At 40.9% G+C, this 23,359-nt stretch overlaps 1 protein-coding gene across 3 annotated transcripts in view; it reads left to right on the forward strand.

The window, feature by feature from the left end:
• Positions 1 to 23,359, forward strand: part of trrap (transformation/transcription domain-associated protein) — an 83,584-nt gene that overhangs the window by 40,959 nt on the left and 19,266 nt on the right. For all 3 annotated transcript variants that reach the window (XM_085170138.1, XM_085170141.1, XM_085170139.1), the window contains 20 exons: positions 1,282 to 1,495; positions 2,184 to 2,312; positions 3,140 to 3,289; positions 4,536 to 4,735; positions 5,165 to 5,286; positions 6,450 to 6,663; positions 6,797 to 6,976; positions 7,251 to 7,397; positions 7,692 to 7,811; positions 9,216 to 9,503; positions 10,113 to 10,250; positions 10,347 to 10,459; positions 10,927 to 11,062; positions 13,236 to 13,427; positions 16,024 to 16,219; positions 16,933 to 17,051; positions 17,181 to 17,327; positions 18,009 to 18,109; positions 20,551 to 20,752; positions 21,962 to 22,123. In XM_085170138.1, coding sequence (XP_085026264.1) covers positions 1,282 to 1,495; positions 2,184 to 2,312; positions 3,140 to 3,289; positions 4,536 to 4,735; positions 5,165 to 5,286; positions 6,450 to 6,663; positions 6,797 to 6,976; positions 7,251 to 7,397; positions 7,692 to 7,811; positions 9,216 to 9,503; positions 10,113 to 10,250; positions 10,347 to 10,459; positions 10,927 to 11,062; positions 13,236 to 13,427; positions 16,024 to 16,219; positions 16,933 to 17,051; positions 17,181 to 17,327; positions 18,009 to 18,109; positions 20,551 to 20,752; positions 21,962 to 22,123 — 3,270 coding nt within the window. The remainder of the gene's footprint in view (positions 1 to 1,281; positions 1,496 to 2,183; positions 2,313 to 3,139; positions 3,290 to 4,535; positions 4,736 to 5,164; positions 5,287 to 6,449; positions 6,664 to 6,796; positions 6,977 to 7,250; positions 7,398 to 7,691; positions 7,812 to 9,215; positions 9,504 to 10,112; positions 10,251 to 10,346; positions 10,460 to 10,926; positions 11,063 to 13,235; positions 13,428 to 16,023; positions 16,220 to 16,932; positions 17,052 to 17,180; positions 17,328 to 18,008; positions 18,110 to 20,550; positions 20,753 to 21,961; positions 22,124 to 23,359) is intronic.

The raw sequence follows: 23,359 nt of genomic DNA on the forward strand, positions 1-23,359 counted from the left end.
TTTGCTCTAACACCTCAGAGTCCTTTGTCTGTTATCAGTAATGCATGAAGTGAGGCGCCAACCACCATAATGACAAAATAATGACAGTGGTGAGATAACAGCACTCTATCTAGCCTGTGCCTTCTCATTCAAACCCCCCAAAACCCTTCTACATCCTAAAGCCCTCATCCTTGCTTTCTGTATCGCCCCACTGTGACTCTGTTCATCTGTCCTCGCCTTTCCCTCTGTGTCTAACCACTTCCTCCTCTCATCCCTTTTCCATCCAGCCTCTTATCACAGCCTTTATTCTCTTTCTTTCTTTTCATCCATGTCTCCTTTCCTCCTCATCTCTCTGGTGTGATTTGGCGTCACTGTTCAGACAAGGTTATCACCACTCGTTGCCAGTTGTCACGTACTTCCCTTGTTCTCTTTTGGGGATCACTTCATTGGCCGCACCCTTTTCTCCTCCTACACACACACATTCACACAAACTCAGTCGGCCCTTCCATATCCCTTTGGGGATTGTCTAACAAACAAGGCCTTCTGTAGGTTTTATGCAGATGTACGCAGGCCCACCCCCTTGGGACCTCGCTCTACCTGCCTAGCTGCCTTACTCAGACTAATGAACAATGCTGTAAATCGGATTACCTTTTATCATCTCATTGTCTCGGCGCAGCAGTGATTAAGAGTCTGGGGGAGTGGCATGAGGAGGTTGTATTTGGAGTGTAAATTGAGAGACACACAAAACATGTACAGTCTCACAGGCATACCTGCATCTGCATGGTTCCTGCAGAGACAAGTTCCTTTTTGTTAATGCACTGTCAAATCAATACTACCCTAATATCTAGCAGGAGCCTTATCACCAGAGTCACCTTGTTCATTAGGCAAGATCAGTGCCATGGATCTGTCCCAGATTACCCTCTTGGCCCTGCCATTGTAAACCTTGTTTGCAATTTAGACAAAATTAGGAACCGATGCTGCCCATTGATCTTTGGTTTAACAGCCATCACAATGTCTTGTTTTTGTGTGTGTTTGTGAGCAGTATTGATTTCTGAGTTGAGTGGAATAAAAAAACTCGGTTGTTTCATCTGTCTGCAGATGAAATTGCACTATTGTCTATATTGCTTTGTTGTAGCATTGGGCACTTGGCTAAAAAGATACATATCAATATTTTCTTTTAGATATGAGGCTTTTATTGAAAAGTCTAAATTTTCAGATTTCTATCTGTTTTAAGAGCAATACAAAAAAAATGTGTTTCATTGACCTTCCACTTATAGTGTCTACTCCTTTTTGACCTCTCAGGAGCAGCCAGCCCAAGCGAACATCTCCAACATCTGCACAGGACTGGAGATTCTCTGCTTCCTGTTGACAGTGCTGCAGCCCCCAGCCGTCCTGGCTCACTTCAAGCCGCTCCAGCGGGGCATCGCTGCGTGCATGACCTGTGGCAATACCAAAGTGCTGCGTGCTGTCCACTCCCTTCTTTCTCGTCTCATGAGTATCTTCCCAACTGAGCCTAGTAAGCTGCAATGATTTATTTCTAAATTCTCACTGGAAGCCAGACCAGCTGCACACAGAAAAGCACTATATATCTGATTCCTTTCTGAGAAATCGTCATGCCACACTGTGATAAAATTATAAATAGAAGTGAATTATACTGCCGATATAATTTACAAACTTTCTTCTCCAAAAGGATTAAGTGATGAGACTCATTGGCATGGGATTTGGGGATTTTATAAACCTGATTATGATACAGCCAACAAAAATTGTTTGCATAATTACAAAAAAAATTATGACTTATAAAAGCTGCAAGTCCTGTATTTTTATTCATAAGACGTGCCATTTCTGTAAGTAATTGTTTAAATTGATGTTTTGTTGTAGTGTTGTAATTGGTTGTGTTTTTAACATATATGTGCAATTTAATGTGATTGATTGTGTGTCATTTTGAAATATGGAGAGATGCTTATGGGAGAATAACTGTCACGCATCTTTCCATGCAAAATGAATAGAGCATCATCTGTTTTAGGTCATTGTATGAATTGTTTTAAAGCACTTTCGACAAAGGCCTAAAGGGGCGTGAAACATAGTGTGATCAATACATTATGATGCTGATTCCTTGCAGCAGTATAACTGCGTCACTTTGCACAGCAGTGATTTCGATTTTCAGCTGTTCTTTGTTTGAAACAAACATTGCTTTGTTTTTCTAGGCACATCAAATGTGGCATCCAAGTATGAGGAACTTGAGTGTCTATATGCTGCTGTGGGCAAGGTCATCTACGAGGGGCTTACCAACTATGAAAAAGCAACAACCAACACTAACCCCACGCAGCTCTTTGGTAAGACCAGCTCTCACGTTTATTTTTTTTCCTCCTTTCTTGCCCTCGGTTACTCTTCTGTTGGTATATATACTTAGAAGGGAAAAAAAGTCAATCTCCTACTCTCACTACAGCACCAAGCGGCCCCTAGGTTACTTTTACCAGTTAAGCCATTGAGTGGGCCGTTAAAATGCAAGCCGATGGGCTCTGCTGCTCGGGCTAACATCTGGTCTATTTAAATGGAGGCCACAGTCCAGCGGTTTGGGAAAGATTGTCTTGGGAAGGATTGCTGCTTTCCGCCCCTCTTCCTGTACAAACATTACTGTTATCCACCCAGATGTCAGAGTATTTATAGAAAAAGCTTTCATTAAAGCTTATTTCAAAGAGACTTTCATCTTTTTTTTCTTTTAGATGAAATGTATAGTAGGTTTCAAAATATAGGCCATTCAAGGTGATAAATGGCTATTTGAGAGCAGTCCAAAGGTAACGCTGCTTTATGCAGTTTCCTAAAATTACAGTGGTGGCCAATAAAATAAAAAAAAGCATTCTGTATCCTGCTGTTGCAGTAAAGTCACAGCGATGTGATGCATCCGTCTGGCCAGGGGGTGACATTTTAACATTTGTCTCCTCTCTGGGGAACAGCAACAAAGAAGAACATTACTCATTCTTATTTCTGCCCCTGTTACACTCTTGAGGGGGGGAAAATATATATATATCAAGCTGCGTGAATGAACACAAGCTGACTGCAGGTGTCTGTGTCTGTTACCTCTCCCCAGAGAAGTGAATCTTCTTGTCAAACTGTTCCATTTCCCATACTTCTTATCCCTCTGCCTTCATTTGTCTTACAGGGACACTGATGATCCTGAAGTCAGCCTGCAGTTACAATGCCAGCTACATTGACCGCCTCATCTCAGTGTTCATGCGCTCACTACAGAAGATGGTGCGGGAACACCTGAGCCCCCAGCAGGCTAACCCAGGGGTCACTGAAACCAGCACAGGTACATAAATACAGTGGAAAGATGTGAGGAAGCCAGTGGCAAATGTAATTTAAAAAGTAATCACATAGGAAAGATGTGCAGTATGCCATGTATATTCAGTAGATTTTATATGAGTACCAGTTACATGCTCTCTTGTGCAAATTCATGCGGTTTCACAAATTCGCAAGGTTTGCTTTCTCTCCCTTTTTATTCCTTTCCCACAGTCTCTTGTGTTGCTTAATATTTAACTCAGAATTTGAGTTCACAACATATTAGTCACCATTATTCTCCAAACTTGGCACCAGATAACCACTACTATTTCAGCTGAACTTATTCTACTTGGCTGCAGTTACACCTGGCTGACATTATTGGGGAAGTTTTTGCTCGTACTTTCCCCCAGCCCACGTCCAACAAGGAGCTGACTGTGTGTGAGGTGGACACAACACAGACATGAATGTACACTCACATCACAGCCTTTCTCAGATTGTTAAAGCTCATATATCCCAGGTGTCCCACCAGTGCCTCTTTCCGTAGAAAGACAGTATCAAAACTTGTATATCAATAGCCCCAGCTGTGTTCTCAATAGCTCTTGTGGTCAGGAGAGATCCTTTGTGCAGATAGTATGCTTTCTCGGGGAATGTTTCTCAGCTCTGGTTCCCAGTCTGTATTGTCTTCTGCTCTTTTTGTATCAACAGATGGTCACCTTGTGCTCTTTTGCTGTGGGGTTTGAAAGGGTAGTCACAGTTTGACACAGAACCTCTTGACAACTTGCCCTTTATATTAATCCGTGAGGGGGTGAAAGGGAAAAACACTTGTTTAGGTGTCCTGTTCATTTACTTTTCTGAACTTCAGAAAGTCTGGCAGTGCATAATTCCTGTTGCTACTCTTCAGACAGGAGGTAATGACTGTAAGATACTATCAGTGCTTTAAATGGGTCCCTAATGACTGTATCGGGAAACACAGACATTAACTGTCCACCATGAACAGTTAGTCACTAAGACCTTCTGACCATTAGGCTTTTTCCTCTAAAGATTATTCACGTTCCAGTAATCTAATAAGCTTAACTGTAGTAGTTCCATCCTGATTGTATTGAAAATGTGAAGTTCTGACTGCTGCCACCATTTAAAAATAGATAAGTCATTTCAATTTATTGAAGGCCAGAAAATTTGCAATAGAAGGAAGATGGATAAATGCACAGATAAATGCATCTGTTCTGTAGTTTATCTCGGCCCTGCCTTTGAATATTTTCATGTGTTTGCTCTGATAGTGACCAGCGAGCTGATAATGCTCAGTCTTGACCTGGTGAAGACACGATTGTCCGTCATGAGCATGGAGATGAGGAAGAACTTTATCCAGGTCATCCTCACATCCCTAATTGAGAAGTCTCCTGACCCCAAAATCCTCCGTGCTGTTGTCAAGATCGTGGAAGAGTGGGTGAAAAACAATTCTCCAATGGCTGCCAACCAGGTAAGGAGGAGGACTGTTCAGGTGTGAGACAGTAAAACAGTATTAAGTGAGGAAAAAAACAAAAACAAATGTGGTATTCAAGAGATCCTGGCTTAATTCCTCTCATGAAAACAGGTGTAAATTAAGAACTGAATCAGCAAAGTTGTGAAAGGTGTGAAACCTTTGGACAAACAACAAGCGAAGCACATTTTCTAAATCTAGTAAGGTTAGCATTAGCATAATACCTACAGAGGAGTCTCTGGTCTTCATTTTCTTTTAAGCTGAAGAAGAGCAAGCGGTACACAGCTGAGCTAGACAGGTGCAGCTGCGAAAAACAACTGAATAGAGAATAGATTATTTTTCTTTTCGCACACCTTTCTATTTGTCTGTTTATTGTTCATAATATTTTTTTTAATCGTACTTTCTACCCGATTCTTCTTTCCCTTTCAGATGCCAAACCTGCGTGAGAAATCCATCTTGCTGGTGAAGATGATGACCTACATAGAGAAGCGTTTCCCTGATGAACTTGAGTTAAACGCCCAGTTCCTGGACCTCGTTAATTACGTCTACAGGTAATTACCGTCATTCATCACATGGCTAAATGGCCACGCCACTGACGCCACACCGCCCTTGCATCCATCTTAACGTGAGAATTGAAGGTCGTGGGCGGTTGAGGCGGGGAAAAGACACAGAAGGTTGGGTCAGGGGGAAAAAAGGAAAATAAAGATGAAGAGGAAGAGCTTGAAGTACCAGAAGTGTGCCTTTCCTTTTTTATGACTAAAAGTTAATTATTAACGATGGTGATAATTATAATAAGATTGTTAAACTCAGGAACTGGATGAACTAATTTAGAACCATTGTAGCTGTAAAAAAACAACAAAAAAACAATTTAAAGCTGGAAAATTTAAGATGGCCTCTAAAAGATTGACTGATGAAGATTGATAATAGGGTTACAGTACTATTAGTATTCAGCTAGCTGATGACAGGACACCCAGCAGGTGGTGGTCAAAGGCGAGAGACCACCTCTGCCGGCTATTCATCAAACTGTGGCCCTCATCACCTTTCCATCTTCTACACATACACATTTAATCAGCCCAGTGTATCCGCATCCTGATGCCAAAAGATTTAAAATGAGCAGTAAAGCCATGATGGACAGCAAGTAATGATAATGGAAGGATAAAGCAGCTGTGCCAGTGCAAAGTGTGATTAGGAGGACGGTGTAAATACGAGCAACATGCAGCTGTGGCACAGTGTTATTCTTTTCATCCCACGTACTCTCTCGCTGCTTCTGTTTTATGAATCATCGCTTTGGAGCACATTCAGTGCTGTAGAATGACGTGGAAACGATTGCATTTGTTGTTTTAATAGTTAGGTAGGTAATGTTACATCAGTCTTATTGTCGAAGATGCAGACTTTTGCCCAATATTCAGTTTTAACCACACCAAATGTAAGAAATAGTTCAAAAAGTTGTAAAAACAAGAGTATTTTCCAAGTTGCAAATTGCTGCATTGTTTCAGTGGCATATACATGTTTTATACATGCTGTTTTGCCAACAGCTCTCAGCTGCATGGGGCACCGGGTTTTATCTGTGTGTGCAGTTCTCTGTATTACAAGTTAATGGTGACAGTTTCTAACTCGGGCGCTAATCGCCCCACCCCCACACACCCCATTTTTTAAGAACATTTTTGGTAACAGGCATCTCAGATTCTTTCTCACAAAACTTTTGCCCCTTTAGGGATGAGAGCCTTTCAGGAAGCGACATCACATCAAAGTTGGAACCAGCCTTCCTTTCAGGGCTTCGCTGCAGTCAGCCAATGATCAGAGCCAAGTTTTTTGAGGTGTTTGATGCCTCTATGAAGCGGCGCGTCTATGAGAGGCTACTGTACATCTGCTGCTCTCAGAACTGGGAGGCCATGGGCAGCCATTTCTGGATCAAACAGTGCATAGAGGTAAGCGGTGGGACTCGGGTCTTTCTGCAGGCTTCGTAAGGTTTTTATCCTGTGGGCATCTATGTGCTGGTTATCTGCCACCAACCATCACCAATCTTCTTTTATGTATTTTGCACCTGTGTGTGTTTGATAGTTGTTACTGGCAGTTTGCGAAAGAAACACCATCATTGGCACCAGCTGCCAGGGATCCATGCTGCCATCTATCACAAACGTCATCAACTTGGCTGACAGCCACGACCGCGCTGCCTTTGCCATGGCAACGCACGTCAAGCAGGAGCCTCGCGAAAGGGAAAACACCGAGACCAAGGAGGAGGTGAGATACACAGACAGGTGCACAACGCCTCGCAACGTGTCTCACATAAATTGCCACGTTATCCCATTAGGAGTTTTTACATACTGTGGGTCTAAGAAAAGAGTAATGCTGTGCCTCTTTGCTCGTCTTAAAAATTGTCCCTGTTGTCGTCATTCATCCATTATCAAGAAGCTGTTGATAAAATGTTCTTTCAAAAACAGCCCAACACGAAGACTAAACATCAAAGCTTGAACAACAATACATGTTTTTCCTCTCCTCATTTACCCCCTGGTAGGATGTGGAAATTGACATAGAATTAGCACCAGGTGACCAGACAGCCATTCCCAAGACTAAGGAGCAAGCAGAGAGAGACACAGGCAACCAACTGCACATGCTCACCAACCGCCATGACAAGTTTCTTGATTCATTACGGGAAGTCAAGGTAAGGCACTCCTACAGTTTTGACCGGCTGATGAAATGAATTGAACTTTGATAGAGTGTAGGCAAAATTACAGAGATCATCCAAGGTTGACTACTTGCAGTTCAAAAACAATGTTTTATGTATTAAATTAATTATAGTTTCAAAACATTTTCATGTTCCAGTGGCATTATTCATTAACCCCCAAGAAGGATGAAAATGTCAGCAATATTCTTGAGCCCTAAAAGCATGAATTAAGAGTCAGTGCCTTGCAGAATCAGCAGCCAGAAGCTTTCATTTGTCTCTTTTCTGTGTTAGACGGGGGCACTTTTAAACGCCTTGGTTCAGCTCTGTCACATCTCCACACCGCTGGCTGAAAGGACCTGGGTCCAGCTTTTCCCTCGCCTCTGGAAGATCCTGTCTGACAGACAGCAGCATGTAAGTATAATTTATTAGCATCTTTCTTCTTCTTCTTCTTCTTCTTCTTTTGGGGCTCCCAGAGCAAGAATGGACAAAAACAGTGTGTGACGTGCATGACCAAACCATCCAATATTCTGTGAATAGTCAAGAGAAAGACATGCATGCTGCATTGTAATTTACATGATGATTTCTTTTTAGCTTCAGCAATAGCAATATGTTCATCCAAAGACATAAAGAAATATTATTTAAATGCTCCCTTAGGCTTGTTGTGTCCACTATGAAATTCCTTTAAAGTGTTCACATTATTATTAAATCTCAGTAGATGTAAACTGCAGCTCGATTAGCAGGTAGAGACTTAAAACCAACAGATGTTATTTCTAGTTAACGTGTACATTTTCTTTTTGTGGTCATCATATACAAACACGTGCCTTTCTGTACTGTTTCAATAACTTGTGCAAACAGGCAGCGTCTTATTTCTGTCTCAAAATAATTAAAAATGATTCAACTTTTAAACGAGATGCAGTCACTGGTCAGATTCTGAATAATTTATTCTTATGCCAGACCTCAAGCCACAAATACTTAAGTTATTTATTTTGATGCCTGTCTCTGCATTTTATGTAGCGATTTTGCCAACTTATGGTAAAAATGGAAAGATTACTGCAATTGAGGCTTTCTATCCCTGGGTTGACTCTTACAAGGGAATGACAGAAAAGTATATTTTCCATCGGAAGGATTTTGATGACACGTTGGCGTTCACCACCAGTCTAATTAAAGTGTCCATTAAGGCATAAATTACTCCATGCTGTCATCGGGCAGCGAAAATTGCATTCATTACCAATACATCAGAGTGTGTCAGTCATGATTTTCAGAGCACTAACCCCATGATCATACTCAAGGTCTATTCTGTCCAAATGTGTAAGTCTCTGATTGCAAAGAGTGGCAGCATGCAACTCAAGCTAGCATATTATGCATTTTTCATTGATTTTCACATTGTATTGAATAAATATATACCTCCTTCAAAGTTGCATTACTTTAAAAAAGGACAGCTTATAAAAAGAGCTGGACAAAGTGGTTTAATTACTAATGCAGTAACCATGTGTTTGCAGTATTGCAGAAAATACCATAGATATGTATGTAAAGGTGCAACATGGTTCACTGATTGGTCTTGACTAACTTGTTGATCATGATGTGGTGTGATACAGAAAAGCAGCATACAGTTGTGTCATTTGTCCCTTGCCATTCCTCTTATGTGTTATCCTCTACCTCTTTTTTCCTGTTTCTGAACAGCACTCTCTTACTGGAAAATGGCATCATGTTGCATCCCGTACATGCAATTCAATGCTTTTGTCAATATGTTGTATCAGAGCACTGCTGCTAAAGTAATACTGGGTAGTTGATGATCTCGCCTTTTCTCCTCTCCAGGCTTTGTCCGGGGAGATGAGTCCTTTCCTTTGTAGTGGCAGCCACCAGGCCCAGAGGGACTGCCAGCCGAGTGCCCTAAACTGCTTTGTGGAAGCCATGTCCCAGTGTGTACCTCCTATCCCCATCCGTCCCTGTGTCCTGAAGTACTTGGGCAAGACTCACAACCTCTGGCTACGTTCCACTCTCATGCTGGAGCAGCAGGCCTTTGAAAAAGGTCTTAGTCTGCACAGTAAACCCAAGCAGAGCACAGAGTTCTATGAACAGGAGAGCATCACGCCACCTCAGCAGGTAATGGGTTTTCATTTAGATTGTGTGTTGACTTTTTAAGGCTTTTTAAACAATCAGGACTCTGTAAGACAAAGAAAAGTCCAATAAAATCAGGAATTCTATTGAGTAAATAAACTCCGATATTGCGAAACACGATCAACATAACCCTGAAGTCATTGCCATTTTCTCAGCTGTGCAGTCTCTACTACATGTGCTAAAGATATCTGCTCTGCTGGATAAATTGTGCTATAAAGTATATTTCTAACCCAAACATCTTTTTTGCTTTATGGTCTATAATTATGTAGGGTCACAGATATGCAGATATCTCTCTCATAGGCTAACAGTCGGTGGACTGATATGAGTCAGGCGTTAAACAAAATAAAATGAACTTGGCTCTTTCATGCTTATTGCTGCTGTTCCTTTCATTAGTGGTTCTTTTCCACAGTGGAGGGTTTAAACATATATTTGTCACGTCACTGCAGCCTAGTCTTTGAAGCTGGAAAATCTCCCTCTTATCCTGTCTGAACTAGACTCATTAGCAAATCTGCTCTCATTAAATTTACAGTTTGATCACTGCAGATGATCCAATTTGTTCTGCTTCTATCCACATTGTGTTCTTCTTCCGTATAGGAGATTTTGGACTCTCTGGCAGAGCTCTACTCTCTACTCCAAGAGGAGGACATGTGGGCAGGCCTGTGGCAAAAGAGGTGCAAGTTTCCTGAGACGGCAACAGCCATTGCCTATGAGCAGCATGGCTTCTTTGAACAGGTGAGAGGAAGCTTAAAGTAGACTCACTGAGGTAGTAATTTGTGGTGCTGTTCTACTGTAATGTCTATTTTGTTAACCCAAAACATATCCATTCAGGCTCAGGAAAGCTACGAGAAGGCAATGGAGAAGGCTAGAAAAGAGCACGAGAGGAGCAATGTTTCCCCGGCAGTATTCCCTGAGTACCAGCTGTGGGAGGACCACTGGATACGGTAAGATTTATGTTTCCTAAGTCCATACAAGAGTCATGACAAGAAATGACCCTCATGCTTCCCTGCAAATCCAGCTGTCTCTTGTGTTTTTATGTGTGCCTGTTTAAAAAAATGTGCTGTGAATTTACGTGGTGTTTGCTGCATTTTACAATGAAGATCATTCCTAAAATGAGAAGGACACAGAAATGTGTAACGCTTGGAAAGTATGTTTAGGGTTTTAAATGATACATTGTGACTTTTAAAAAGACTTGTAGAAAACAAAGCAGAAATGTTGATTAAGTGAGAGACAGGAAGAAAAAGCGGAGCTGTCGAGGATGTGAGTTTCAAAACAGCCTGTTGATGCTAAAAACATGGCTTAAAAATGGCATAGCAATGTAGATTGAGCAAATAAAAAAACATGAAGAAATGTTATTGTCAAGTATAGAAAATGTAATCTTTGCTAAACTTCTCATCTCCTTTGTCTTTAGCTGTTCTAAGGAACTGAACCAGTGGGAACCGCTGACTGAATACGGCCAGTCTAAAGGCCATTCAAACCCTTATCTGGTGCTCGAGTGTGCTTGGAGGGTTTCCAACTGGGCTGCTATGAAGGAGGCTCTGGTGCAGGTGAGGGGTGCACAGTTCCAATATATACGTATTTATATATATATGTGTGTGTGTGTGTGTGTGTATTTCTTTCTACACACATTCACATAGATTTCTTCTCTCACTGTCCTCAAAAGGTACCAATAACAGTTTCACAGGAAATAGAAACAGTAACCGCAAGTTGTCACTAACAAAGTCACAGACACAGTGGAGCCTGTAGGCATGAACCCAGTGAACCAGACAGACTCCACTAAACTTTTCTTTTTTTTTTCCTTTTACTCCTGTTACTAGTGCAGTCCTGGATATTAAACCCAGGCCTCATGTTAGTGTGAGGTAGAGAAACTTGATATTGGTGCTGTCTGACCTCTCTGTAACCTCACACACCCTGGAAGAATAAGAGTGGCGGCCATAAAGCTGTGGAAATGCAGTTAAGCTGTTTAGTCCATGAATTTATTGGCCTCATGTTTTCCTAAAACAAAGTATAGATGGGTGGCGGGCGTGTGATAGTACTTGACATATAACAAATACTCCTACTTTGCTCTTTCAAGGAGACTTGGAACCAATCCATTGAGCAGCTCTGTCCGAAGGTGACATCTAATTAAATTGTCTGGATGCCAACACCAGCTTCACTATATTCCCTCCTTCTTGTTTCATTCTTTTGCCTCCTCTGTTTACTCATTCCTCTTTCTTTTGTCTCATGCCTCCCCAACCTCTCTTCTTTACTTGGTCTTCTTTCTACTATTACTGCCCACCCTACTTTTACTTTCACCCCCATCTCTTCATCCCTCGCTCCATAGCTCTGGCTGCAACAGCTAATATTTACGACAGCTGTGTGTGTGAATAATTACCCCAGCATCTGCTGCAGGGTGATTTGTTTTATGGTGGAGGAGAGGAGCAAGGCTTTCAGTTGCCTGCATGCCCACTCCTCACCAGCTCAGAGGCGAAGTCCAAATGTCCCTGCTTTCAATTAAAGCTGGCTCTTGATAAGGGCGGCCCTGTCTCCAGGATATTCATCAAGCGTCACCCCCGATAAGTGCGCTTTGACCGATCACTGTAATTTTCTCCAGCATCGGAAGAGCTTTCGCAAATGCACACACCTATACCTCCTCACTCTCTTGCTCTTTTCACTCTTTATCCATTTGGCCTTCTGTCATTCTGTGTCTCTTGCTCACTTATAAACGCACAACAGCAGACCACAGGTGTGACGTAGGAGCCTCCCTGCGGGTGTTATTTGTTTGATGCTAATGCGGTGAGCTTATTAATCAATAGCAAGGCCCTTTCTGCTTCTTCGCCTCTGTGCCAGGCGTGTCAAATTTATTAGTCATTAGTACAAAAGTTCCGCTGAACCCATTCACAAAATAAATCGCAACCAATATTGTTGTATATTTGTCTAAGTACTAAATTGCACAAGGAAAATGTCACAGGCCCTTTCCCCTCAGATGTTTTCATGTAATTAAAACTGCTACAGCACTGTGAAGAGTGTGCGCTGTTCTACTTGACATTATGGCAACAAATACACATAGGAAAACAAACAGGCAATTCAATATGAACTCCTCTGGGATTTACCTAAAAGCAGTACATGTGAGAATGTAAATGTTTGTGCTAAACCTCCCAACCTAACGCACAAAATTGTCAAAAGTTCATGTGTGAAATTCTTAATTCTTTCAATCTATTTATGTTGCATATGTATATTTATATTTGAAGCATAACGTTGTGCACTTGTTATTCACATAGCCTGTGTTTTACCTGTTGTAAGAAAATGACATTAAAATTAAATTGACACTCACTTTTCACAAGATTTTTTTATTTTATATATTATTTTTATATTATATTTTTTTGGAAAGAAAAGTAGATTTATTTTCAACATAAAAAATGCAAGAGAAAAATGTTTCTCATTGTCATTTTCCAGAGATAGTAGATTATAGAACGACGATAAGATGGATTCAAAACACACATTTATGCTGATGAACAAAGGAAACATGTAGATTTTCAACAACAGCACTGTTCTTGTAAATTATTGTGGCAGGTATATGATAGTAAAACACAAGTCTATTGCTGTACGAGACTGATCTCACCTTTTAACTGTCATTGAGCAAAAGTATGCTAATTTGAATCAAAATTGTGATTGTTCTACTAAGTTGCTACCATTAATTTTTGTTTAAATATTTCATTTTCTTACTGTATGAATTTCCAGGTGGAGCTGAGCTGCCCTAAGGAGATGGCTTGGAAGGTGAACATGCACCGTGGCTACCTGGCAATCTGCAACCCAGAGGAGCAGCAGCTCAACTTCATAGAACGGCTGGTGGAGATGGCCTCCAGTCTGGCCATTCGTGAGTGGAGGAGATTGCCTCACATTGTTTCCCATGTGCACACGCCATTGCTTCAGGTCAGTATACCCAACACATAAAGAGTTTGGATTTAGACCAAAGACTTAGTCAAATGATCAAGAATGGTACCGAGGAAAATAAGTTTATTGTGATAAGCACTTGAATAGATGCATGTCAAGCAACCGTCTGTGGCCCTAAGACATTGTGCGGTTGAGAAATGCCGATAAGCCCCCTCCCCACCTTCTCACTCCATTCTTGTAAAATTGAGACAGATGATTAAAAAAAAAAAATCAAAAACCCTTTAAGCCTCTCTGATTCCACCACAAGAGATTACAATAGACAAGGCAAAGATGAAAAAGGAGAGTGGAAAAAAAGGCGGCAGACTGAGGGACTGAAAATTGAAAAAGGTGGAGAGTGAACAGAATGGAGGAACATGGGGAGAAAGAGTGAAGAATAAAGAGTTAGTTTAGAACGGCTGTAATTACTTCCCTGCCATCAGATACTATTTGATTAAATACCTGCAGCAGAATTACATTTACATGATGAATGGGATAGTCTGGATGAAGGTTAGAAATGGGCCATCAGCTGATATTAACAGATAATTGTGAAAAATATTGTACGGCCTAATTTATTTTGTTTTGGGAGATTTCATTCTGGAATGGGAGGTTAAGTCTTCAGCTTGCTCTGATTTACTCCATTTATCTTTTCAAAATGGGTATTTGAATTGTGCAACTATGTTCCTCGTTAGTGTGTGTGTGTGTGTGTGTATGTGTGTGTGTGTGTGTGTGTGTGTCTGTGCTCGTGCTCGTGCATGTGCTCGGATATGTGGAGTCCAATTATTTAGCCTAGCCGAGGGAAAACAAGCTATTTATTCCTCTGCCCAGCCAAGCGGCCTGTTGTAAATCTCCATTCCAAACTCTATATCTCAAATTCACGACTCCATGAGCCTTACAGACCAAGAAGCCCAGACTCTGCAAATACAGTGAGGTTCAACTACTATTTGAATCAAGTTATCATCAAATCCCAGCTCTCAGCAGTGGCTGACGATCAATGGATTATCATCCACACTATTGATTACGAGGGCTGGCATTAATATTGATTGATGAGTAGTTATAATAGAATGATTGATTATATGTTCACAACGCTGCTTTGGGCCAATCAATGAGGCCTCTTTTCACAGAATGAGATAGAAGCCCTCGCTTATCATTTTCACATTTTCCCCATCTCCGTGTCTTTTTTTTTTTTTTTTGGGGGGGGCACATCCAAGCAGATTAGCTATTGAATAATGTAGGAAGGCATAATGATTTTTGCCTGCAAAATAATTTTGTTGCCACAAAAAAAAACTACTGCTGCATTGTATTTCCATTGCAAAGTATGTTTTTGTTCTTGTTCCTGTAACATTTTAACAATCTGCAGGATGGTTTCATTCACAAGGTTTCATTGACCAATAATAATTGAGGCATATTGGCCTAAAAGCATTATGTACAAATAAATAGTGTAAAAGTTCATAATGTGATGATATTTGCTACATAAAGAGTGTCGCTGTTTTGAGCAGGCATTGCTGTTTTTCCCCAAAGCTGTTAGACCTCATACTTGATTATGAGTTTAAAGAAAATGACTTGGATGTGGTTGATGTTGTTTGTTTGTTTTTTTGTTGTTTTTTTACCTTATCTCTCAATAGACTAACAGTCCTTCATCCTGCTGCGTTTTAAATCATCCTTTTTAATCTCCATGCTTTTACATTAGCATCTCCTTTCCGTTAACACAGCAGTCACGCCATCTTTCTTGCCATCACCCTTCTTGTTCGAGCTATGGCTTCTACTCGTGTCTTTCTGTTAACAAAATTCTAAATGTCAATTTATCGGTGGGTTGATATTACCGACTTAATGATCCATCAGCATCACATTTATAACAGCTAATAAGTGAAATTTTATAAAAAATAGGAAAAGACGAGAAAAACTCCCCCGAAACATTCTCTTGACAAGACGGTTATTGATGACAGATGGACAATGTGTATATCTCGCAGAGCAAACTAAGCAAGGAAGTCTGGATGGATGTTTACATTTGTTTAGGTGTGTAGACAAAATATTAACAAGATTAAGATCAGCTGGTGTACGTTCTGGACCAAATCTCTAACGTTGACTGTAGGAGCAGACCTGGCAACACAAAATTTTAACTCGACATCAAAGAAAAAGTTATTGCTAGCAAGACAAGCATTTGATATATTTTTCTGCTACTTCAGATGCTCAAATAAAATTCTACATGTTCAATTTAAAGTGGTAATGTACAGCTCCATCAGTCCTCCCTCACTCAAACCTCTTCTCATTCTATTTGAACCCTCTGCGGTAACCCTAGCTCCCTATGGTATCAGAATATGTGATTTTTGGCTTTGTTTTGTCTTAATAATAGGTGAGGGTTACTTACCCTGATGTCATTGCTAAATAAATAAGTATTGCTTTTCCAACTACTTTTAACTTTACTTTCTCATTCAGTCAGCATTTATTTTATCATAAGATAGTAAAAGAAGTTCCTATTGAAAGCTTCTTAGTTATAAAACTTTCAGCAGGAATAGTCAAAGAATCAGGCAGGCATGTTTAGGTTTATCATGAATATTAAATCATAAATACTAAGGTTTTAGTTATCATTTCTCTCCAGGCTGCACAGCAGATCATTGAGCTGCAAGAAGCAGCCCAAATTAATGCAGGGCTTCAAACGGCTAACCTCGGCCGCAACACCAGCCTCCACGACATGAAGACTGTGGTGAAAACATGGAGGAACCGCCTGCCTATTGTTTCGGACGACCTGTCGCACTGGAGCAGCATATTCATGTGGCGCCAACATCACTACCAAGGTATGACACGTGCTCTAACACAATTGCATCTAAATGCAAGACCATGATATAGTTAAACATAAATTTAGCCATTGTACACGTTACAGGATGCCACACTCATGCAGACACACTTTCACATTGCTGCTTTGGTGTCCACTAGTTCCAGGAAGGGCTCCTCTTTAAAAGGCCATGACGTGCAGAACCCCCTCAGGGTCTCAGTACCTTGCCAAATGTCAGCCCACTAAAGCACTCTCTCTTTCACTGCAGGACACAACACACACACACACACACACACTCAGACACACATGTTTACCTTGCTCAGTGCTCAGCTCTCTCCCGCAGTGACTTTGAAACCATTCAGAAAGGCAGCCACTGCAAAATGTGATGTCTCAAGCAACTTGAGCTTCAACTCTTACTGAGAGGCACTGAAATAATGATAGCGGTGGTTCTGCAGCACCATGCCAATAAAATCCACTTCATTTATACATGACAGCCTTCAAACTTAAAGTGAAATAGAATTTTCTTGATGAAATTCATCGCCATGGTTCATTTACTGTTCAATACGTTTAGTGTCCCCAGTGCCCTCCCCTGCGTTATGACAGCAGAGCCTTTAGAGTGCTAGAAGTTCCCCACCCTTCAGACTGCCCTAAGCGCCCCTCTTTTAGCTTTCTTTATCAACTTTATCAATTGTGCAGGGGAAAAAAATGCTTCTTTGTCTTTTTGTCTGTCCACAGCCATTGTGACAGCATATGAGACAAACACACAACACGATCCCAACAACAACAACGCCATGTTGGGAGTTCATGCCTCAGCTTCTGCTATCATTCAGTACGGCAAGATAGCTCGCAAACAGGTACTGGTTCAAGCCGACAAACTGACTTCTATTAAAATGAATAAATGCAATCTTTAAAGATCAATGCCACGTTTAGCATCCATCTTTTAAAGAAAAATAATTGTAACCTATCGCACTTTTTTCCCCCAGGGTTTGGTGAATGTGGCTCTGGACATTCTGAGTCGTATCCATACCATCCCCACAGTGCCCATTGTTGACTGTTTCCAGAAGATCAGGCAGCAGGTCAAGTGTTATCTGCAGTTGGCAGGTGTCATGGGCAAGAATGAGTGCATGCAGGTGAGATACAAAGCTCCATGTGTTCTGCTTTCTGCTTCTATATCAAATTGAAGCGACTGCTACATTCTGCATATATCATTTTCACCTTTCATGGAAGCATTTGACGCGTTAGTAATTTAAGTATTTGGGCTGATATCTGTCAGCAGTAGCTCGAGGCATAGTTAGAGGTACTTTGAGTGGGAGCTATAGAAAGAGCAATAAGTGTTTGGGGTGGCTCTAGGTGACAAGTTATAGCAGTGAGACTTATAAGAGAGTGTGTAACTCAGGAGCTTGCTCTTAAGCCCATGGAGTGCTCTGATTAATAGAAGTAGTTCAACACACCACAAGTCATTAAAAGTGCCAGTAGACACTCTTCTCTCCCTCTCTCCCTTTCTCTCTTCTATCTCATCTGTGGTTCTCTCTGTCTATTTCTCCTGCTACACATCGTTTGTCACAGCAGTACATAGGGGACACCTAATCAGAGGCTCACCGTAATGGAAGTTTAGTTCCCTTAACACCTCTACTCTTACTTCTTAATGAACAGTGAGCAGTTTGTTTGTTCTTCACCTGTGATTATGGATCTGTCTAAAACACAACGTTGTGGCACTTCTTGAGAAATCTTCTGTCTAACGTAGATGAAAATTTACATGCTGCAGTTTTGTTTGAAGTTAAACTTTTGTTGTTCTGGCGTCTGTCTGTCAGGGTTTAGAAGTAATAGAGTCAACCAACCTGAAGTACTTCACCAAGGAGATGACGGCTGAATTCTACGCTCTAAAGGGGATGTTCTTGGCTCAAATCAACAAGTACGTTAACCAGATGTTTAGTCTTTGATGGTCTTTCATGCATTGTGCTTTTTTTTTTTGCTTTTTTTTTTTTTTGTCAACATCCACGTTTATATTTCTGGCGCTGCCTTCCCTTTATTCATCATCACATTGCCCTGAAACTGTGTCAGTGGTCCCTTGACACTGTGTGGGTGTTTCATCCTGCCAGTACATAGCAGTTATGTTTACTTGGCAATTCTTGCCTCAGAGTAATCCACCTCTAAAGCTCTGTTAGCAGGTAACCCATGTGACATGGCTTAGATGAGATCTTTGCCATCAGGTGTCAGTAATTTGTTTCTCACTGCAGGGTTTGCCTGTGGAGTGTACAACTGCTCTCTCCATGTATAGCTGGGCCTTGCACACCCACAGCCACACTCTTTAACATTCCTTCCTCTTCAGCACCAGCTTTTTTTCTTTCTTTCTTTCTTTTTTTTTGCCCGTCATTTTGTCATGACATGGCGTCCTGAGGGGTGAAAGACAAATTGAGGAAGGCTTATTAAATGTATATGCAGCTCAATAATTAACTCTAGGCAATTTACAGGAATCTCTGGGATCAGCAAAACTTGCCTCCACCTCAGCAGGGTTTATTGCAATCATTAAGTTTCCCCTGCACCAGGGGAGAATTAACAGCTGGGTGGGGGTGAGGGGTTCAGAGATTCTTATGTGTGTGCGTGTGCATGTGCAACCACATGTGCTAAGGATTTTGGGATCAGTCAATTAAACGGGTGTCAAATATTTGACAGTCTGTTGGGTGACTGTGCTCCTGTTGAGCCGGCTAGCAGAAAGCGTTAATGTACTTTAACACTCACAAAGCGACTGAGGAAACCCCATTAAGTATTACTGGAGGGTCTTCGGCTCTGACTCCCATAGCAATCAAGCTCCCGTTTTTTAATCACATGCCAAATGCCTTTTATAATAACACATTTTAATTGATTGGCTTGGGAGACATTTCACTGCAAGTAAGTGGCAGAGCTGTTTTGGAAGCACTCCTGAAATGGAGGTCCATTCACCAACTTCAGCTCAGTAAGACTTTTCCATTGACAGGCCTGTCTCCTTGTTTTGACTGCAGGGTAGTGCGTCTCGGGGTGCCGCTTGCATCTTATTTATTAATCAGAGGCTGAAAGGTGTGTAAAAATTATTCAGACTGCGTGCCAACGGTTAGAAGCTTCTTGGCATGGTGAAAATAGCTGATGATTCAGAATATATTTCCCTGTCAGCATAAATGTTGCAGTCAAAACTCGGGTCGGTTGCCAGAGTCTACTTGTCTGTTTCATAGCCTGCTATTTAATAGTTTGTCTATTGAATCTTAAGTGTGTGATTGCTGGACCGCAATACCACAATAGAAGTTGTCAAGAATTTATTAAGATGGAGTGATGGATGGATAGATATGAAGTTATATCTGTACAGTTAGGTTTAAGATATATTACATAATACCATGAGACCAAATAGTTAATATAAGTGCAGACACAGATAAAATGTGGATTTTATTATACCTACACAAAAAAAAGCCCCAAAGATAATATCAAGAGTCCGTCATCAAGAAAATAAGCTATTTTAAGAAATAAGTGGTCCCATCAGCAAAAGAGGTCACCGTAACAGAGCTATACTGAAAAATAACAATTAACAAAACCATATCTAATAAACCAAGTCAAATGACAAACAACTCCACCAAACTATCTTTTTTTTAAATGAAGAGATCAATTCTTTCTCATGTGAATACAGCAGATGGTTCTGTCCATTTGGCTGGCGTCTGCATTTAAACCTCTCTTAGCACCCTATTTTGTTTAAGGAGCCACCGGGAAGTTCAAGTCAATATAAACCAAATTTGAATGCTTCATGATTTTGAATTCAGAGTAAACACCAAATAATACCAAATTAAATAAATCAAACTAATTGTTTGCTTCACAACTTCAGTGACAGCAAAAAGAACTTAAATGTAGCAGCGATGTGGGAGCGTAAAACCTTGGTTCAGTGTCTGGTTTATATGAAAGCGGAGTGTGGATGAATATTACGATTGTGTGCTTGTGGATACTGCAGCCACATAGTAAAACAAAACTGTTAATTCATACTGGGATGAATTTTTATTCTACAGTACCGTGAGGAAAAACGCTGAAGACTACAGCTGCTGAAAATCTGTGGTTTATTGATGTTTAGTTAATATTTCAAGATGTGATCAACATTTCTCGCACACTCCTTCTTTTTCCTTTTCTCTTGTTCGATCGCCTCCCACCGTTTCTCCCCTTACATGCTGCTCTCTTCAGCCTCTCTACCCATTTCCTTTTCTCCCTTCTGATTCACCTTTCACTCAATTTTATTTCCTTTCCCCCAGCTACCTCCCTTTTCTCACTTGCCCTTGACACTCATTAACGGTAATATACCCTTCACCCTCTAACACTTTTCCTTTCCCTTCTTTCTTGTTCTAGGTCAGAGGAGGCAAATAAGGCTTTTTCAGCAGCAGTACAGATGCATGACGTTCTGGTGAAAGCCTGGGCCATGTGGGGCGACTACCTAGAGAACATTTTCGTTAAAGATCGTCAGCTCCACTTGGGAGTCTCTGCCATCACCTGTTACCTCCATGCTTGCCGCCACCAAAATGAGAGCAAGTCCCGCAAGTACCTCGCAAAGGTGATAAGAGAAGTGGGATGCTGGGGAGGGATTTGTATGATCACCATGGTTGGTGAAACGCCTTGCAAAATGCTGATAATGGCAACGTTTCAGTGGTTGCTTGTTTATCTCTTGATTTCAGTTGTCAATGTTTTGTTTGCTTGATCATGAAACCAGCAACCTTCCTGCCTAAAGTCATGTTTTGTTTTGTTTTACAACAGGGAGTCACTTTTCATTCTCTAGTTTCCTGACCTCATATACCCCATACATTATTGCTGCCAATGAGAAGAAAGCCATTCTTTTTTCCACCTCTCAGGCTTAGCCATGGTTAAAAGTAGAGTAGTAATTTGATCGATTACAGTCTAGCAGCAGGGTAGGCAGCAGGGATGGGTTCCCACAGTAGATCGATGGTGGAGTGAAGGCCATCCTCTGGCACTTGGGGTCAACAGACTAATGGCATCCCCTGACACTCCAATCTCGTGACCCTCTACATGAATTGACCTTTCTCTAACAGTCTGACCAATTTCCCCCATACAGCAACTCTGCAGGCAGTGCCTAGGAGGTAAAGAGATGGAACCTCTTGCTAACTACCATCCTACCTTCTTAAATGGACACTAACTCATTCAGTGTAGCCTCTCAAAAAGTTACCACAGCACAGAGCCACCTTGGTGTGTGTGTAGATCGGCTGTTACTATCGATTTCTGTTTAAATAATTTAATGCCAGCTTCACCTTCATGTTAAATGGGGTTTTTTGTTTTGTTTTGTTTTTTTCTGGTGACCCCACCCATAAGTATTGTACTGCCAAAGTGGGTTGGCAGCGCTTACTCCTGATGGATGAAGCGAGATGACCAGTCATTATCAGTAATTATCCACAATCTGTGTACTCAGAAACAGGAAGGGGGGTGGGGGGATAATGTCTTCATCATAATGCACACACACAAGCTTACCAGGGGAGGAGAGATCACCACCACATGGCTCAGCTTTGATCATACTGAGGATTGCCAAGATGCACTCGTATATTGCTCTGCACAGCAATCGCCTGTTTAGTGGTAGCAATGTTGCACCTTGCGATTTGGTGTTTTGCAGTAGGTAAATAATTGTGACTGTTATTATTGACCTTTATGTGACCTTTTTCACATTTGTTGTTTCTTCTCTCTCTGCCTCTGTCCTTTCTCCCCAACTATCTTTGACTTTCATCCCACCTTCTAACACCTTTTTTTTCACCCGTAGGTCTTGTGGCTCCTCAGCTTTGACGACAAGAACACTCTGGCCGATGCTGTTGACAAGTACTGTATTGGAGTCCCACCCATCCAGTGGTTGGCATGGATACCACAGCTTCTGACCTGCCTGGTTGGATCAGAAGGAAAGCCTTTGCTTAACCTAATAAGTCAGGTGAGGCTTTTGCAAAACTCTTATTTGTGCTTCAGTCAAAAATCTTTGTGGTCAGCTCTCAGTGGGTCTGGATGTTTGCTGCACCCATCAATCTTAGTATTGCTTGGCTCTCTGTATGCATTTGGGGCGGCACATCTGGCTTAGTGTGTAAGCATCAGTCCTTATGCACGTCTTTCTAATCAAGATAAATTAACTGCATTCACACCAAAGTAGTCTCTCTCCTGCTTTCTATTTACCAAATTAAGCATCCAGATTCTTTTAGTGTCCCCTTTTACAACAATTTATTGGCTTCCACTAGTCCCTGGTGAATTGGTTTTTAAATTATTTGTTCAAGAAATGATTATGAAGTTAATATTGAACGCATCCGCACTGCAGGAACAGAGCTAGTAATTAAACCAAGGACTAATTTGCTTTGCTTAATGGAGTATTATTTCTGCACAATTTGAAGAGGGTGATCTTCAAAGAGTAGTCTGCTATAACAAACAGCCATCCTCTCAACAGAGCTGGAATGTTGTATGGAGGATGTGAGGGAAACTGTGAAGGAGGATAAAAAGGCGAGAGTGAAAAGGCGAGGTTTTAAAGTGACTTTGATAAAGTTAAAAAGTGTCACACATTGGATAGCTGAATAAAAAAAACATACTTAGAGGTTAGAAGGAAAATATAATACAAATATATATAAACCCAAATCCATGCATTTTATTAGAATTTAAATTGGCCTACATTGACAGGCCCCCTCTAGCCCTTGGGCATGTGTGTAGTAGCATCATAATCACCATGTGAGTGTGAAGAAATGAAGATTACTTTACTTTAGCAGTCATTCTTACTTTTTTAGTATGCAGATTAAAAGGAAACATGTCACTGATGGCTGGTCGTTAAGCCCATTAAGAAATAGCATTTATGAAAGTTAACCCTGTAAGACCAACACATCAAAAAATAGCCAGAAAATTCAGATTTTTGGGGGAATTGAGATGTTTATTGACCCTTATGACAAAATCCACAAAAATGTTTTTGCTATATCATGTTGTGTATAATATATTTTTATTTTTTTTATCACATTTGATACATTGGGTGTTTTTGGCAACTTCTTGTTAACAACAATGTTAATTCTAGACAAACAAAAAACGGTTTTGTCCATAACATTTTGAAATTATGGCAAGTATTGATCATGTTGATGAGATAGAGTTCTCAGAAACTCATGTATCAATTGTGATACATATTATACAGTTAAATATAGGC

This window comes from Neolamprologus multifasciatus, chromosome 8 (assembly GCF_963576455.1).
Source record: "Neolamprologus multifasciatus chromosome 8, fNeoMul1.2, whole genome shotgun sequence".
NCBI classification, from domain to species: domain Eukaryota; kingdom Metazoa; phylum Chordata; class Actinopteri; order Cichliformes; family Cichlidae; genus Neolamprologus; species Neolamprologus multifasciatus.